Source organism: Lissotriton helveticus, chromosome 5_1 (genome assembly GCF_964261635.1).
Source record: "Lissotriton helveticus chromosome 5_1, aLisHel1.1, whole genome shotgun sequence".
In the NCBI taxonomy this organism is placed as follows: domain Eukaryota; kingdom Metazoa; phylum Chordata; class Amphibia; order Caudata; family Salamandridae; genus Lissotriton; species Lissotriton helveticus.
In genome coordinates, this window is record NC_136065.1 from 1,675,066,339 (window position 1) to 1,675,085,348 (window position 19,010).

General features: G+C 43.0%; 1 protein-coding gene across 1 annotated transcript in view; it reads right to left on the reverse strand.

Annotated features, from left to right (window-relative positions):
• The window catches only part of LOC144755713 (copine-6-like), a 452,209-nt gene that overhangs the window by 69,741 nt on the left and 363,458 nt on the right, over positions 1 to 19,010 (reverse strand). The window contains exons 7-8 of the mRNA XM_078644899.1: positions 1,921 to 2,004; positions 93 to 182 (exon numbers count right to left, since the gene is read on the reverse strand). Of these exons, the coding sequence (XP_078501025.1) occupies positions 93 to 182; positions 1,921 to 2,004 (174 nt within the window). The remainder of the gene's footprint in view (positions 1 to 92; positions 183 to 1,920; positions 2,005 to 19,010) is intronic.

Genomic DNA, 19,010 nt, shown 5'->3' on the forward strand with positions numbered 1-19,010 from the left:
TCTAGAATTGGAACTCATTGGTGGCAGTAGAGTATTTCATGCCTATTGATCCTTCAACCTTACTCTTTTAACTGGCCACGAGGGATCCTCACCTTCAAGGTCTTGTTGATGTCACAGCTGCAGAGAGAATGGAGAGACACCCGGAAGGTCTCCCACTTGGGGTTTAAGTTATTCTTCACCACCTGGGGGATGATAAGATACAACATAAATCCCCAGTCATGAAGAAAACCAAACAGGAAGCATGTGATAGATAAGTGAACAAACCCAGCATCACCCCTTCATACAGCTTACGTCTGAAGAATCCCTGTGTCTTTTTTCAGGCCTTGAGACTGCTTCCCAGAGCATGACACAACAGGATTTCACTTTCTGTGTTTCCTAGCTCATGGTGCCTCCCTACCCTTAGATGAAAATGTGGGATTTCTTCTTAAACTCCTCAAAGATCAAATACTGATTTTCATACCAGTTTCTATGGATGTAGGATTCATCTTTTCTCTCTCTCTCATGCTTAAAGTCACCAGCAATAAAGCACCAAGGGACATATGTAGGAAGGCGTTTGCGATTCGCAAACTCCGGAATTCGCTGAATTCCGGCGTTTGCGAATCGCAAACGGTCTTTTGGTTTGTAGGTGCCACATATCAAAATAAGGAATCGCAAAAATTGCGATTCCTTATTTTGCTCAAGCATTTAAGGAATCGCAATTTTGCGATTCCTTAAATGCTATGTTGGAGTGCCTTTGACATTGCGAATATGTCTTAGGGAATCGCAAAATACCACCTACTCCAAGTAGATGGTATTTTACGATTTCCTTTCAAAATGAATTTTTTTTTAAAAATTCAAAGTGCCATGTGGCGCACAGACTTGCCCTTAGGGCATGTATGTGCGCCACATGTACTTACAGGCATATTCCAGGGGTGCAACAGGTGTCCTTTGGACACCCTGGCACCCTTGGAATTGCGATTCTCAAATTGTGATTTTCTCATAGAAAATCGCAATTTGAGAATGTATCCCCATTCACCCATTCATTCCTATGGGCCTCTTGGCCCATAGGAATGAATGGGACAATCATTCCTTAATTGCGATTCGCAATTTGCGAATCGCAATTAAGGAATTTTAGAGATTCGGAAATAAAATTCCGATTTTTTTACCTACATTCCATTTTGCAATTCTCAAATAGCGATTCCTTAAAAATCGCTATTTGAGAATCGCAAATTTTGAATTACCTACATATGCCCCCATGAGTTGTAGGATTATTTCTTCACCCTCAAGGTAATTTTCTATTACAGAGCTTGGGACTGCTGGATATCTAATCTCTCAAATACCTCAAGGTTTCTCCTCAGCACCAAGTCATAGACCAGAGAATTCCCTCTCCCTCATTTACTTTGACAAAGACAGATTCCTTCCATATAGCTTGGGCCTGCAGGATTACTTTTCTCTGTCAGGGGTCAATGTTGCTCCCATCTACCCTATGTACAGTATGAGTTATAATAACATTAATGGCTCGTGGTGGATTGCCACTATGCACTAGGAGCAACTGGGTTTCTGCTATCGCTACCTTTGAGCAGATTCCCACTCCAGTGTCCAGTTTTGTAGAATCTCAATTCAATTTAATTGCTCAACAATCAAGAACCAGCAATTATAAATGTGCTTCATTTTCTCTTCCAACGGCCTGACGATTGCTCTGACCTCTATCACAGATTTTGTGATTTTTCTTATCTCTCAGGGTTCAAGGTTGCATTTCATCCCAGCTCCTTCGACAGGGGAAGTCCCTTCTCTCCCATTACTCATTTCTACATTCTAACCCAGAACCAGGAAGAATAGATCTTTCACTCTCAGAAGGCTGTGGGTTGATCCCACATTAGATGTGTAATTACCTTCATCTCTGACATTTAACATAACAGTTGTGAAATATGGCTTACTCACCTCTGATCTTCTCACCAGCTGTTCGGCCCCGTTGTGGTTTGTCTTGTAAATTTCCATGAAAGGGTCTGATTTGCTGAATAAATCCTGCAGTTAAAAGTATAAAATGTGTCAGGGAGATAATTTCTATGGTTATGAAAAATACTGTAAAATACTGTACCTAGTTAGAGTTGTCAATGAACTGACTGTAAATGCTGCTTATTTGCAACAGTTCTAATTTCACACTGATAATTTAATTGTGGGAAGGAGTGGGTTGTGCACTCCCTACCATGATATGCCGCATTAGACAGAAATTTTAACACAAATCCAAAACAGTCCCTTCTGTTACTAACCTGGTCCCATCAGCTGCTCCTTTTACTCAGAATCTCATATCTACAACTTGAGAGCGCAAACAGAACTTTTTCAAATGGTATATGTTGAGCTAAATAGATGACCATATGTTATGATATGGTTTTCATAAGCTACCAAAGTACCCAACAGCACTCACCACCTAGAAAAACCAAACACACACATATATACACACCCTCCTTTGTCTATCTACAAGAAGCACAAAGCGTTTGGCCTAAACACCAAAAACAAATTCACACACCAACAGTTCAATGAATAAAACATAGCACCTTATGTAGACAATTGCAGAACAAGAACACTGCCTTACATTGGCAGTGCTACTGCTTTACTAGCATGCCATTCCACCGCTCTATTCGTAGTTGGGGGAAGTGCTGTTTTTGCATTGGGAGAGCCTCTGCTGGGTTCACCAATGTAAACTTCTAAAATGATGACCCATCTGCTAACTGTCCGCCATGTTAAAGTGATGGTCGTCCAGATTAAGTTATGGAGGGGTGACCATCACTCATTTTCTCTGCAGGTTATGGCATGGCATAGCAGAAGTAGGAGGTCCCCATGTGCAAGAAGAACACTCCATCAGACCATTTCGTTTTTGTTTAGAGAAAACAGATCCTTGCTTTTAGAATGGATTGCACTACCAAACACCGCCCTAATTAATATTTAGAGCTAGTATGAGGAATTAGGTTGAAGGATCCTCTTGAAAGAATAGTTCTAATGCCTCTGCCATGAAGTTGAGCAAGAACTTGACTGCAAGATGATAATCAGTCCTCATATGCAAATTTTTGAAGATTGGAGTAGAATGAGAATGCACTTTATTCTTTTTTGCTCACTTTACAAGGAACCAAGGAGAAGACTTTTGGCACCACTACTAAAGAACATTCGTCCATGTACATATGTTGAGGGGTTCAGATATCTGCTATCGCTAACCAGTTCTGCTATTTGTAGTGCAGTGTCAAACTTTATTAAAACTGCAATGGCTATTATAAAACGTTATGAACTACAGTAATCAGATGGGAAGGAGAAATACTTCTTATGGTTTAATTTTATCCAATATGAAATTTTATAGCCGATGATGTATTTATTCTACATGTGATTTTATCTTATTAACAGGGATTTTTAATATTTTAAAATGTACTGTCTGCTTGTCAAACTTTTGTGGTCTTGGTGCTGAATAAAGTTATTCTTGACTTGAATGCTTGTCTATTTGGGTTCATTATGCACGAGAGTTTCATCCTTTATCAGTTTCTTAAATAATTGTAGTTAGGGATGTATCTTGCAGGTGATTTCCTGTCCAAGATGGTATTTATTCTGTAACTATCACCTCCAGGAACCAGATTCTTTTGGTGAGGGCTATCTTAGATGATTTGTTTGTGTTCTTTCTAAATGTGGGCACGTTCGAAGGTTGATGATTACAGTGACTCCTTGATGGTCTGATGTTGCAACAGTAATGATGCCATGTTTGCAGAAGCCGCCAGAGGACATGGTTAAGAACCACGCTGGTAGTTCAAATGTTCCTCTACTGAGATGTCAAAAGGTTTGGGCCAGAAACTTGTTAGGAAGGATACTGCATCACACTTTTTTTTCTTCTGGTATGCCACAGAGTCATGCATTTCTTCCCCTACTCCAGTTGTTCGTGTCTTTTTGGGCAAACTGTAGATTTGGAATTGTAAAACGGTTGGCCTATTCCGCTAATGTTTTCAGATATTCTTTTCCCCGTACTGCCAAACTTTGCTTCTATGCTTTGCAGCTTGTCTGAGATGAAGGCCACAAAAGGTTTGAGATATTTCAATTTGTTCATGGTTTCTGCTAGCATGGATTTATTGGATTATTTTATGGGCAGGACAGGGTTTCATTTTACACTCTTGTTACTGCCTTCAGTGCCTTGGTTAGATCTATTTTGATTTTACTTCTTCCAATTTGTGAAGGGTGAGGTGAGAGGTCAGGGCACTCGTCTGGCTTATTCTCCTTTTCGGGTTTAGCATTTGACATCCTAGCGACAGACTGTTAAGGTTTATCTTAGCTTAGCTTAGTGTGGCATGGTGCACCTTGGTGTTAATTGGTGTACCTTGGTTTCATCTGATAACATGTTTCGATTCTCGTTTGAGCAGATTACTTTCAGTGCAGATTATTATATTCTGCCTTCTGTTTGTTTACTGATTTTGTGAGTATGCTGGTTTACTCGTTCATTAATGCCACTGTATTGATTACACTGCTTCGATGTGTTTTAACTGGTTCACCTGAATTGCTGATTTACTCATTTCCCTCAGACATTGAATGGCTAAAAGTAGTATGCAGTGAGTGCAATGTATGGAGGCGTCAAGACACCAGGATCACCTGTGGAGTAGTTGTACATCGACAGAAGTCTACAGGAGAGCTCCGTGGCCACGAGGACCCACAACAAGCTGGTCTAGAGTCCTTATGTTGTTTGGGCAGATCGGGTGACGCTGGGAAGGCACCCTAGAATTATGCCTCATAAAATGAGAACCTCCAAGCAGTATCTGCCTTGCACTTTCCAGAAGATGGGGGGGTTATATTGTTCCTGGTATTACGAGGAGTTCAGGTGCATAACTCTTCTCCTGTAGTGCAAGAATTTACACTAGAGAAAGTTTTCTAATCCTAACGGCGTGGAGCCCAACTCAAAGGGACTAAACGGGGGTATTTGTACTGCTGAACACCCGTCCAAGACAACCTCCACCACACAGGCCTGGCAAGCCACGCCCCTTGGCTGTGGCAATTTGGTACACTCGCTACTGGACTTATCCCCAACTTTAAAAAAAAATTTAAATCTGTTTATTAGGCAGCTTGTAGTAATAACAAATACGTTACAGTCCAATCTAGGACTACAATCCCCAACTTTGAGGGTTAGAAATGCCCTTCCGAGTGTTTAGGAGTATAGGTAGCCTGACATGTCACAATGAGATATGGGATTCCTCATATGTCCTTTCTAATGCCAGGCTGTCCAAAATATATTTTTGGGTAAATAAAGTCCGCTCCCACAGTGTGACTGTATGGATGACAGAAGTCCCTAAAGAGCATGACTAGACATCAACATGTCAGCACTACAGCACATGTTCTTACCTTGAAAGCTGTACATACCAGCACGCTGGTTGTTGAGTGTAAGGGGCAGAAGTGCCCCTTGACTGTTGTTCTTCTTCAGGGCGGGCACTGGAAGGAGGGGAAGATGCCTGTGCACAGGGTGCAGGTAGAGGCACCAATGGAATGGGGACCTCTGGAGTTAAGGAGGGGATACATCCAGGACCAAACGGTGGCCCAGGGCTGCTCTGTAGACACCACATAATATATTACTCAAGTACAGGAGGAGCCCCACAATCTGCTTCCTCTTGGCTTTTATAAGTTTATTGAACTGAGATATCTCTAACAGAATCAATATTTACACATATTTTTCGGAACAATTTAAATAGGCCATTTATTTTAACTTTCCAGAGTTGAACCTTAAAAAAGTATAGGTCGTAGACCACAACCGTTCCTTTGCACCAAAGCAAAGCAAAAAGAAATTCACTAACATAGTGAAGGAAAACATTTCTTATGTGGTTAGCCTGGCTGCGATTTGTTGGTACTGAAATGTGCTTCAGCTGGAGATGGGTGGTGGGCTTAAGAAAAATCACTCCATTCGTTACCAGTTGTCCTGCAAGTGCTGCAAGCCTTGTTATATAGATCTACAATATCTCATTTTAAGTTAAAACTGAAATATACCATTTATAATTAATATATAGCAAAAATTATTAAACTTTATGAACATAATTAAATTATTTAAAGTTACATTTTAATGCAATTCTGGCCAGTTTAAATGAGGTACAGTGTAAAAGCCCTGTGCATGCCATACCCACTCTCAAACTACCCTTATTTAATTAAGAAGCATGAAGCCCATTCTTTTGCTGAAAGTTACCATACATTTAGTTAAAAAAACAATTTAGCTCTCAAAGAGTCCTCACTCAGTCCAATAATTTTCAATGGTAAATTTGAATTGGACGAACAATTCAGTGTCAGAGAACTCAATCCTCTTTACAGCTTGAGAGCCTTGCTCTGTGTCCAGTGATGGAAATGTGCATATTAAAGAAACTGCTAAATACAATGCACTAGGCACATGACATTTCATGACAAATAACATGTGGACCCATTTGAGTGAGAAAGTATTCTACACTGGCCAGGATAGGTAGTCTAAAATTACGCAATAATATTCTTATTCAAGTGGTATTCTTTCAAATTTGAAAAAATAATAATTTAACTCCCTAAGAATAATACTCCAACAATTAAGTGACCCCCATTTATTTTGTTATTGTGACCCTCCCAAAAAGTATTAATCCAGTGCATTTCTGTAAAAAGTTATACATTCACCTACATTTGAATAAGAACCATAATTAAAACAGACAAGTTGAAAGCTATGTACAGTGCCCAGTTAAACAAAATCCACAATGCTGTGATCAGCTCCATGAGGAAGTGCGTGGGCCTAATGCTGGCACAGTTCTAAACAACACAGCATGCCACCCGGCACCCAGTTTTAATTATGAGCTACATGACATTATGTCTTTTTGAAAAGAAATGCAACACCCAAAACACAAAACAGAATGCTCATTTAGAAAGCATTAACATTACAATGCCCTAAATCTATGACGGTGGTTACCGTTCAAAATGATGTACAATATTGTGTGCTCAAAGCAAACTGAGCAATGCAATGTGGCATATAAAACCCGGTGTGAAACCATCTACAATTCAGTGATCTACACAAACATTTCATGCTGTCCATTCAAAGGAACTGCAAAATTCAATACAGAACAAATCAAGTCTCCAGAAACCCTTTTTGTGCATGTCAAAACCTCACTGTGCAATCAATCCAACCCTACCTGAACGAATTAATTCTTACTGTTGCCATCCAAACCAATGCATTTCAATCATCAAGTCCAAGGTGTGCCCGCAAAACTCTTGTTACATCGACAACAGAGTAAAACTCATGAATAATCTCCAGTTTCAATATTTGCACAAAGCAGGGTCACAAGCACATGGTGTGGTTGGGATGCCCAATGTTTTCCCCCTGGGGACCACACTGCATGCCCCAAACCCATGACATATTTCATAGTTCAAAATTAAAAATCAGAATGTAATGCCCTTCTAATACAGTTTTGAGCAGATAAAAAATGCACTATTTAATGATGTTCTTTGAAACAGATTCCAATTGATTTACAACTCTACATTTTTCTGAACACTCAGGAATATCGCCTGAAGTAAACATTTTTGCACCATTACATACCCAAAAAGTACCATATTGCAAATAAAAACACATGGACTGGGGGAGCAGTTTATGAGCAAAATCGTGAAGCCTTGGAGAAGAGCTCTACACCGTTTTAACTGTGGGGCATATGTATCAAGCTCTTTTCCCGTTTGCAAACGGGCCGGTTCTCAGAATCGGCCCGTTTGCGAATGGGAAAAAGGCCTTTTGGGATGTATCATCCCAAAAGGGAGTCGCAAAGTAGAGAATCGCAAACTTTGTGATTCTCTATTTTGTGATTGCATTTAAGGAATCGCAAAGTGTGATTCCTTAAATGCAATGTATGAAGCACAGAAAAAGTGCGATTTGGCCTTAAGAAATCGCAAATTACCACCAACTTCAAGTTGGTGGTAATTTGCGATTTCTTTGAAAAATTCACTTTTTTGCATTTTTCAAAGTGCTATGTGGCTCACATACATGCCCTTAGGGCTTGTATGTGCACCACATGTGTACACATACATATTTCAGGGGTGCAACAGGGTGTCCTTTGACACCCTGGCACCCTGAAATTGCATTCTCAATTTGCGATTCTTTAATTGTGAATCGCAAATTGAGAATGACTTCCCATTCAATCCTATGGGCCTACTAGCCCATAGGAATGAATGGGAAGGTATTCCTTAATTGCGAGTCACGATTTGCGACTCGCAATTAAGGAATATTAAGGTATCACAAGTATTATTGCGATTCCTGCATACATAGCATTTTGCAATTCCTTAATAGCAATTCACTAAAATTCGCTATTAAGGAATCGCAAAAGGGCTTGGTCATACATATGCCCCTGTGTTGCTTAACTCATAAAACCATTATGCAGGTCCAGTTTATTCTGATTTAACAACAATTCCTGCCAATTTAAACTCCCCAATCTAAACTACCCAAACCCATGACTGAAGAATGGTGGCTGTGAATAGTGCAGCAGCTGCAGTGGTATCTGGGCCGAGGGGAACAAGGTGCCTATTGAACTAACTTCCAGTTAAGGTTGTCTTTTAAAATCCTAACAAAGGGCAGTGGCCCGTCTTAATTTTTTTAATGCTTTGGCCAAAGACACACACTGTGCCACAGCATGACTTACAAAAGGAGTGAAGAGATGAAAAAAATGAGGAAAACAGATGATTTAAAGAGCAAGGTATACCCACAGGAAACGGAGAACACAGCAAGAGAAGCAGAAAAGGTTTCAGGTGGAGCATTATTTGGTGAAACACATACAGTTAATGTAACATGAACCATTTCTCTGCACTTTTCAAATGCCCAGCTAACTTACCTTACTTAGTAATATTCTTCCTTACTCATCCCATTACTTACCACTGGAGTGAAGGTACCCATTCACTCTCTACAGTCCACCACAGTTAAATACTTTTCTCTTTTAGAGGTCAAAAGACCACCCATTAATCCCTCCCCCACCCAAATCCCTTCCTATTTATGTCAAGCCCTAAGTGATGGCTGATGAAGTAAACACAATTTGGGATCCTAGTAATTAATCTCTCCTATTTCAAGGGGTGAGGTGGGAGAAAGAATGCTGGCAGAGTGATGGATTGCCCAACGTGAAAAGCAGTCACAACTTTAGGGTAAAAAAGGACTCCTTGGCCCTCAGCACCCCTTTGTCTGGGGAAAGGGTTGGTTGGGTACGGCAGCTGCACGAGAGAGCTTTTAGTTCACTCACTCAGTGAACTGACGTCACTGCAACCAGAAACACAGGGGCATATTAGCAAGAGCGATATCGCCGCTTTAGCGGGACTTTTTCCCGCGAAAGCGGCAATATTTTTATCGCCCTATTAGCAAGCTGTCGCTAACAGCAATTAGAAACAGTTTATAGGATCAATACCGGGATTACACATTTGGGGGTATTTTTTTCACCATTGGCCATTAAATCTTTCGAGGAATTAACGATGGAATTTGGGCTTGAACATAGGGATTTTTTTAAATACCTCCAAATCAGAGATTTCATAATAAAAAAAGGGGGAGGCAGGGCTGAGTTCCAGACAGTTCCGATAATAGAAGCTATTAGAGGCAAGATTCCTATCAAAATAGGAGATATCTATAAAACTTTAATCTCACTGTTACCAGATGATCTGGATAGACATAGTCTCAAATGGCAAAATAAATTAAATATCACTATAGACGGCGTACAATCAGCATTTCAATTTTCTCAAACATCACTAATATCCACGAAATTACAGGCTCAATATTATAAGACTTTCTTTCAACTATATTACACACCATCTCAGATCGCCAAATGGAGTATGGGGAAAGGCACGAATTGTCCAAGATGTGCTACACATGCCGCTGATATAGTACACATATTTGCCACATGCAATTCACTAACTATTATCAGATCAGAAATCTCTAAATTTCTTTCTGAAATTTTTCAAATTCCAGTCGTTATCACGACCACAGAAATAATGTTGGGACTAGAACAAGGTCTAAGATCCAGGGAAACACAGGGCCTGATATCCATATCTATGGCCATCTTTAGGATTTGTCTAGCAACCGGATGGCTGGATCCTACACCTCCACTATTCCAACAGTGGCGATCAAGACTGCTGGCTAGCTATAGTCTAGAAATAGCTATATACAGGAGAAAGGGGACACATAAGAAAAAAAAGCGTCTCGAGATATGGCGTCCCTTAATCAATTGGCTGCAAGATAATGAATATTGATTGGCAATAGTTAATTTATAACTTATAAGTCGTGTGAAATTAACATGACTTAACAACTTGCAAACGAATGGACGAGCAGGTATGGAAATAGAGAATAAATATCTCTAACCTCTATAATTTATTTATCTAATTATTTAACTACTTTACTCTTTTCTCCTTTCCCTCTCGTCTATGACTATGTACTAGTATGTCTTCCATTGTATGTTACAATATCTTAGCAAAATTTGGTGAAAAAGGTGTATATACTTATGCTGCTGTAATGGAATTCTCGACCAAAAATGTTGAAAAGCCGGATGGGCATGGGTTGGGGAGGGACCAAGGGTGGGAAGGGACAAAAACGCAAAATATGCTGAATAAAGAATTGTTTAAAAAAAAAAAATAGAAACAGCTTGTAGGCGATAGTTACAGGTTTGGGGCCCGCTTTGCATGTCAGCGGTATTTATCGCTAATGGCATGCAAAGTGGGCGTACCCAACCTGTTAGCGACTGAAAACAGTCGCTAACACAGCTATCGCCTATTAGCAGGCCAGGCGATGCGATAAAAAAACTCGCGCTAAGCGCAAAACCTAACGCCTGCTCAGACCACTTCTTAACCTGTATATATCCAATGGGAGGTGGATATTCAGGTTAAGACCTCATTAGTGATGATGCCTGAATATCTCTGGATTTCCAGAGATATTCACGCATTGAGACGCTATCGCCGGATATTTTATCGCTTTGGAGATAAACGTTGCTAATAGCACGTTATCTCTGCGATAATATCTGGTGATAAAAAAAAATGCGCTAAGCACATCTAGTGATAATTATTGCTATTTGTTGCTAATATGCCCCACAGTTTTTAGAGTAGGGAGATGTAATGGGCAGCTGTGTATAGGTTAAAATGCCAGGCACAAAAGGAAAGTGAGGACCCAATTAACATTCCCTTGTAGCTTTAGGGAGAAAGAAATGAATCAAACCTTGTAGGTCATTTGAACAAGCACAGCTGTCCAGTAAACGTAAAAAGGCAAAGGGGCTAAAAAATAAGAAAAGACAACCAGCAGTTTGGCCTGTCACAGGTCAATATTGCATGTGCTGAACTTGCTCCAACACCCGGCATAGACAGACTTTAAAGAGGGACCCCTTGCAGTAAGGATGACATCCACGTACTCATGAAGATAGAATGCATTCAATTGCCCCTGCTCAATCTCCACATATGGGGGTGCAGGTTGTGCACGTTCTGGTGCTACAACAGGAGATTCTCCCGAAGCGGTAACATGATTGGGGAAGAAATGCTCATGTCCGGAAGTTCCGGGCGTCAGATTTAAAAGATGAGTGTTCAGGATAGGTAAGAAGGTAGCTGAAATTTGTACTGTTAATTCCTACTTTAACATGAATTATTAGATTCTAACTGAATGGAAGAAACACGCTGTATCTATTCTGGTGAGCAAACTGAATAATTCGGAGACGTGTACGCTCCCTCTGAATCCAATAGGGGGTGAAAAATGAAGTACTGGGAAAGATGAGTTCAAAGGAAACTGAGAGAGTTTCGGTAATACAGTCTAGTTGTTGACATGGCGTCTTAATGTAAAAGGACGCCCTGACTTCCTGATCCTTGCTTCACAACTGGCCGTGAGGCTGTATTTTTTCTTCCTGAGAATTCCCTGCTAGTGGTTTAGAGATTTGAGCTCACGGTGACCTTTCTAGCACACAGCTGAAGTTTTCGAGCTGGTAGATTATCAGAAACCAATGTTTGTTCTCATTTCTTGGGGTTTTCGAATGGACTTATTCTTCACCAGCTTAGAGGCATGCAGTTTTCCAGCATGCGTGTGAAGTACTGCATACGAGGAGTTTGTCTAAGAACACAAGACATTTGGCTGAAGCACGTTCAGGGTGCTCTAAACAAACAGAACGATTTCAAGGAGCAGAACTGTTCATAATTGACTTGTTAAGACATTGAGGCTTGATGAAATATATTCTTTGTGAGAGGGCGTAACTATTAATACATTATATTCTGATTCAGCATCTAGTAAACATTCTCTAGGTAAATAGATAAAGTTGAGAAGGCACACTATATTAGATTATAGGAAGAAATCATTTCTACATACATAAACCGTGTCATTTTCTTGCAGTTGTAATCTGAAATATTTAAGAGAAAAGTAGGAGAGAATGAGGTAGTTGTGGAAATATGAAAAAGAAAAAATGCTAGCTTTCCTACATATTATAAACTATTTTCATACATTGTCCGCCTCTTCTCTCAATAAGTGCAGTAGAACAGGCACCATTTCTCCTATCTGCTCTTTTTTAGGTCGAGGGACCGTCGCACAGTCCCGAAGATTTAATGTTTTAGAGTTAGGGGGCTTGAAACCCGCCTCTCTCCTCCATTCTCCTCCATTGGCTGGCTTCCTAAAATGAGGCCAGCAATTGGAAGAGAAGGGAGTCACTCCAATAAAACCCCGACTGTGATGTCATCCGTCACTCAGAACGCCAAAAACACGCCCCGAATCCGAAATTTTCGGATGTTTGCGGCCTCCATTTTGCGGTCGCCTAAGCTGCTCTCGGTCGCCTAAGCTGCTCTCTTCCAGTATCACCTAAGCTGCTCTCTTCCAGTAAGTCCTTGCTGCGTGCATTTGTGTGTATCTGTCATGTGCCCCGGCTGCCCGCAGCTCACAGCGGCCTCTTAGAGCTGCTCTGCTGTGCCGCCCCGTCACGCCTTCACATCTCCCCAGCCGGACCTCGGCTCTTCCCCTGTGCCCCGGCCGCCCGCAGCTCACTGAGGCCTCTTAAAGCTGCTCTGCTGTGCCGCCCCGTCGCGCCTTCACATCTCCCCCAGCCGGACCTCGGCTCTTCCCCTGTGCCCCGGCCGCCCGCAGCTCACTGAGGCCTCTTAAAGCTGCTCTGCTGTGCCGCCCCGTCGCGCCTTCACATTTCCCCCAGCCAGACCTCGGCTCTTCCCCTGTGCCCCGGCCGCCCACAGCTCACTGCGGCCTCTTAGAGCAGGGGCGACCCGCCCTCTCTGGGACACAATGCAGCAGCAGCCTGCTGTGCCCGGCGTGCCACTGCTCTCTCTCTGCCCCTATTCGCCCCTCTCCCCTCGTTCCGTTTCTCATGAGTAAGTGGGAGAGGGAGACACCGCGCAGTGGGTAAAGGTAACACAGTAAAGATGAGGTGGGCTGCTCAGGCAACTTGAGACTTTGGCAAAATAACTTTTCCTCCGCTGTGCCCGGCGTGAGACTGGAAGCCCACTGGTCCTTAATGGCGGGTCGGAAGGTATTAAACGGGAATTGGGGCTGCGGAGAGCGCCCGCCGGGGCTCTTGGGTTAATACGTGTGTCTGTGGACAGATAGTGCACTTGGCATTCCTTCAAAAGCCAGTGACAACTGCAGTATCATCCTCTCTCTCTCTCCAGTTAATGAGCAACCTCCGCCCCGCTTGCCGCTGCTCCTGCCGCCGCCCGGGGAGAGACGCCGGGGCACCGAGGAGAGCCATGGCCTTCGGGACCCAGCTGGGCCTGCTGCTCTGGAAGAACTTCACCTACCGGCGCCGGCAGACGGTGAGTGAGTGAGCGTCTGGGAGGGTCTCAAAGCATGAGTGCACTCTTGTTGAAGTTGAAAAGTTTCTCCCTCTCTACCTCCGTGCGCCTCTCCTTCCACCGTCTCTCCTCCCCCTGTTGTTTTGCCATCCGCCTGCAGCCCACCTTCCGTCCCCTGCTCGCCTTATCCCTCCGGACAGATTTGATTGTATTATCTTTGCCAGTGTTTGTTCGCTGCTGGTATTATCTTTGCCAGAGCTTGCTGGCTGTCGGTGTTGTCTTTGCCAGTGCTTGTTTGCTGCCGGTATTGTTTTTGCCAGTGCTTGTAGAACAGCCGCAACGCACTGGCTAATTGAGCAGCAGAGACTTTATACAAGTGTTACCCTCATACACTTTTCTTCCAGCAGGAGGAGTAGGTTATATGTCGGAGCGGCCTTGTAGTAAATCAATCACACTAAAACTTGTGAATAATGACAGAGGCACGAGGCAGGGAGACCACAGCACCTCGGAGGCAGCCCGGAGCCAGGGAGGTGTCTGGGTCCTCTCAGTAAACAGGTCCTAGCTCCAGACACAACGTTCATTAATAACATTATAATGACGTTTCACATAGTAATGGGCAACAAGCTGCTTCCATTGGCCAAACTCTGGCCAATCACCTATAACTTTCATCTTACCACTTCCGTCTTACCTTGTATGAACTGAAAAGGTCACTAAAAGCTCTCTTTACACTTGGCTTGAAACTGTTTATAAGACTAAGTTACCTTCAAAAGAGAATAAAGTGAGAGACAAAACCAGTAACACAACATAATGAACATATCTTCACTTGCATGAGCGCACTGTCTGCATCTGTCCTATTGCTGAGGGGTCATTTCATAAGGTGGCATATTCAGTGTCGCCAAAACCTTGCTTTGAATTCAGTAAATTATTCTAAATAAAAGACGAAAAACGAATCCCTTTTTGTCAGGGACTTTGCAGCATAAAATGCAGTTGCTCTCTCACAATGCATTAGTGATTCCTATAACTGTAAAAGCTGTGCTTCGACTGCTAGGCCTTGAGATGGGGCCGTTCTCTATAGCGCCAAAAAGCCCAAGGAGGTCTGAGTCCACCTGTGATGTCAGAGACTGAAGATACCGGTCTGGATTCCTTGGAGGCTCCCTTAGTATGACACAGCCAGCTAAGCCATGTGCCTCAGCATCACTCCCCTTGTAGAAAGTCTGTCCCTGTGCCTTGCGATACAGAGAACAGTTTGATGGCCATCTCTTTAGCGCCAAGAAGCACAGAGACTTATGTGTACATCTGTGATGTCACATCAGACACTAGAGTTTCCAGGCTGGATTCATCACAGGCTCTCTGAGTAAGTAAATCTCGACCCTGCCCTATTATGTAGATCACTTACCCCATGGTATCCTTTGTGCTGCTTAAGGCCCATCTCTTGTGCCAAGAAGCCCAGAAAGTGCTAAGTGCATTTGTGACCAGAGACTCAAGATTTTCCAGGCTGAATTCTTCACAGTCTCTCTGAGTAAGGAATAGAACCTGTGAGAGCTGTTTGAGCTGTAAAAGCTGTGTGGGCTGTTGGAGCTGTGAGAGCATTGAGAGCTGTGAGAGCTGTGTGGGCTGTGTGGGCTGTGAGAGCTGTGTGGTTCTGAAAAATATGGATCCGTAATAGTACCGGACTCGAGAATAAAAACTTTGTCGAAATAGGACGAATTTGGTATCAAAAGACCGGAAATGACGAGTACATCAAGCACATGTATTTTCAGTATATTCGAGTGACAATTTCACCTCGAAATCGTCATTTACCTTCTGAACCCTTAGTTGCATGTTGCCCTCTACATAGGCCTTAATCCAGTCGAATTTGATTCCACAAGGACACGTACTCCTTAATCGACTTCTTCCTGACCCCAGTACAAGTTAGAACCATTGCCCCAGGCCGAACTCGTTAGGTCAGTTCCCTCCCAGTGGCCAAGCAAGATAGTATCTAGGCCCAACCGGCCATAAAGCCATTTCAGCACGCACACCTGCCATATCTCGCTCACATCTTTCTTCACTCCTTTTCCTCACTTATTTTATGGTGGGGAGGTGACCATCTTTATTAGGGGTCCAGCGATATCTGATGAAATGTTGGGCCTTGCCGGATGATTTGTTATGGGTATCACGACGTGAAATATGTACATGTCATCATGACTCTGCTTCCTTTTTGTAATCAGTAACCATAAATGAAATACCGCGCACCCAAGGAATGTTTCGCCAAAAGGCAAATGTTATGTATAAGAAGAGAAGCCTAACTTTGTGAAAGTGTGCAGTCTCCTGAATATACTGGCATTGTACTTCTAGGACCCTGTCACCTTGGTTGCATCAAATAAACTAATCTTTGACTTCACCTAGAAGACTCTGAAGTTTCTGTGGGTCTGACTCAGGAGAACCCGAGGTCTTTGGTGTGTTGATCCCCTGGCACCGCTGGGTTACCGGTTCGGTACCGGTTCCTAAAAACCCAGTACCTCATTTGGCGCCCAACGTGGGGCTCGATTCCAGTGGTACCAATCAGCCTGAAGATCGTGAGGAGCTTCGTGTGAAAATTCCGGAGGAGGGCCCACCACCTCATCGACCCCTGCATGTCGACGTGGTCCGAAGGTCTTTACTACGAGGTTCCCCGCTTCCCGACGGCTACAAGGACTGCTGCCCTGGCTATCGCCCTGATGTTGGACCCTTGACATTTTCGGTAGAGCGAAACGCTGAGACGAGTCTTCTGGTGAAGCCATCGATAATTTTCAGTTAAGTATAAGTGGAGCGTCTCCTAGTCCTTAGTTGGACTTACTTTGTGATATCTTAGAGATACATAAAGGTTTTTATTGGTTCTTGCAAGTACCATAACCGAAGGACTCGTGTTTTCACGAGCAATATCGTAATCGATAACTCCTTTGAAGTTTTGGAACTAGTCTAGAGAAGAAGGATGCCTAGTCTTAGACTCGGGAATTTGTTTTGTCTTGGTAATAATAATAGGGACTCCCGATTGGAGGACTCATGTCCGGTTCCTCCAGTTGGAACTCCGACTTACGAGCTATACGTTAAACATGGGGTAGGCCCCATCGTTTACAACGAGGTATGGATTAAATACACTAGGAAAGACGGTGTTTTAAAATGGCCCCAATATGGTAGCTTTGATTCTGAAATCTTAGACAACCTTGAAGTTAAACTCTTCAAAAAGAAAGCCCGGCCGGCGATGTTTGACTCTTTCCGCATATGGCGCAAAGAAGCCAAACAAAAAGAAATTAAATTAGCTAAGAAAAATAAGAGAGAAGAAGGACTTTCAGTAATGCAAGCTGCCGTGCAGTTTAAAGATAATGAGGAAGAGCAGATAAATGAACAACTGCACAGGCAACGTAAAATGGCAATAGATAAGTGCTATCCAGTTTTGCCGTCTCTTCAGCAAGGGAAAGCAAAAGAGCGTGAAAAAGACCAATTAATGTCGCAATTGTTAACTTCGCCACCGCCCTATGCACAGAATGCTACCGCACCCCCGCAACCTTTAGTTGCACAAGCTGCGCCTCTGGCTTTTCCACAGCACCCACCAGCTGTTCTTCAGCTGGCTCCTACTTCTTCGGTGCAGCCTCCTCTAGGCCCACCGACCACTTCTGTTGCTCCTGTGTTTTCTACTATCTTGCCTACTGTACTTTCTACAAATGCCCCTTCTGTGATTTTGCCTAGTACCACATCTATTATTCCTCATACCTCTTCTGCCATCTCTGCATCCGCTTTACCTCACCCCGTTCTTTCATCTGTTTGTTCTTCCGTTTCACCTTCCCTTCGGCAAAAAATGGCCAGTACTGTTACTAATCTTCTTTTACCACTTTTCGGGTCGCCTGCTACGACCCCTAACATAGGAAAAAGACAGTTGCGAAGTCAACAGCCCGATTATCAAGAGAGAGATTCCCTGAATAATTTAGCTCGGAAATGGGTCATGGACACTGCGAAATATGATTTACAGTCTGTCATGGAAGTTTTCCATCAATGGGAAACAGCGACACAGAGATATGTGTTCGAACAGATGTGTGTTTTTCTTTGCGAGGATTTAGAAGACAATGATCAGGATTGCCTCCCACAAGAGATGTGTCGTATAAGGTTTAAGTTTAGTCTGGGTATGATTGTAGGTCCCGATGTAGAAGAAGCAGTTGAAATGCTATTATCACATCGAAGTAAGGGAAGTAGTTCTGGGTCACCATCAGAATCTAGTGCATCTAGTAAGAAAAAGGCACGACAATACCCTATGAGAGAAGTTCCCCCACAGTGGAGAGAGGGTGACGCGACAGCTGTCCCACCTGTCCTGCCCCACTTTCACCGAGTATGGGTACATGTTCCATGGAAGCGAGCAGAAGTTTTAGCACTCAAACAAACACTACCAGATCCGCGTAAAAATCCTGCAGGGTACTATAAAGAATTGTCGCAAACTGCTGGGTCATGTATTATGAATTTAGCCGATATCGATATGTTATTCGGGAACGTTGTTCCACAGCCTTTATGGGGAAAAATTCGTCATGAAGATCATGACCAGGAATTAGGTGACACGTGGGCTAATATCACTGTTGCAGATGCACGACAAGTTGGTGGTGCAAACCCTGAGCCCCTGATAGCGGAACTACCTGGTAGAATAGTAGATTACATGAAGACGATAATGCCTGCGATACGTGTAAATTGGGATAAGTTATCTGCATGCAAGCAAAAGAAAGAAGAAACTGTGTCAGATTTCTTCACCAGATTTGAAGAAACATTCATTGATCACAGCGGTCAAGATATGACCACAGAAGGTGGTCAGAGATTGTTCGTCGATAAATTTGTGCACAATCTGCTTCCAGACTTGTGTAGAAAATTGAAAGATTCAGAAAGTTCTTGGGCAGTCTCATCTTCAGCCCAGATATTAGCTACCGCACAGTACTACGAGAATAGAGACAAGGATGAGAAAGATAAAGTAGAGAAGAAAACTAGAGAACTCAAAACGAAGGTTTTGCTACAGCAAGCATATCCTCCACGTGGTGGTGGTAATAGAAATAATAATGGTCCGAATCACTACCGGAACACTTTTCAGCAGCCGCAGAGAAACTTGCAGAGATTCGATTACAATCAAAACCGCGTAGGTCCCAATCAGTGTTTATACTGCAAACAAGAAGGCCATTACAAATATGACTGTCCTGCCCTGCCGCAACGTACAAGCGAGTTTTCTGGTGTACGAGGTCGTGGTAGTCAGCAAGCGCCCAGAGGTAGAGGGCGTGGAAACACCCCTCAGGACACACGTCCCCTTCCACCACAAA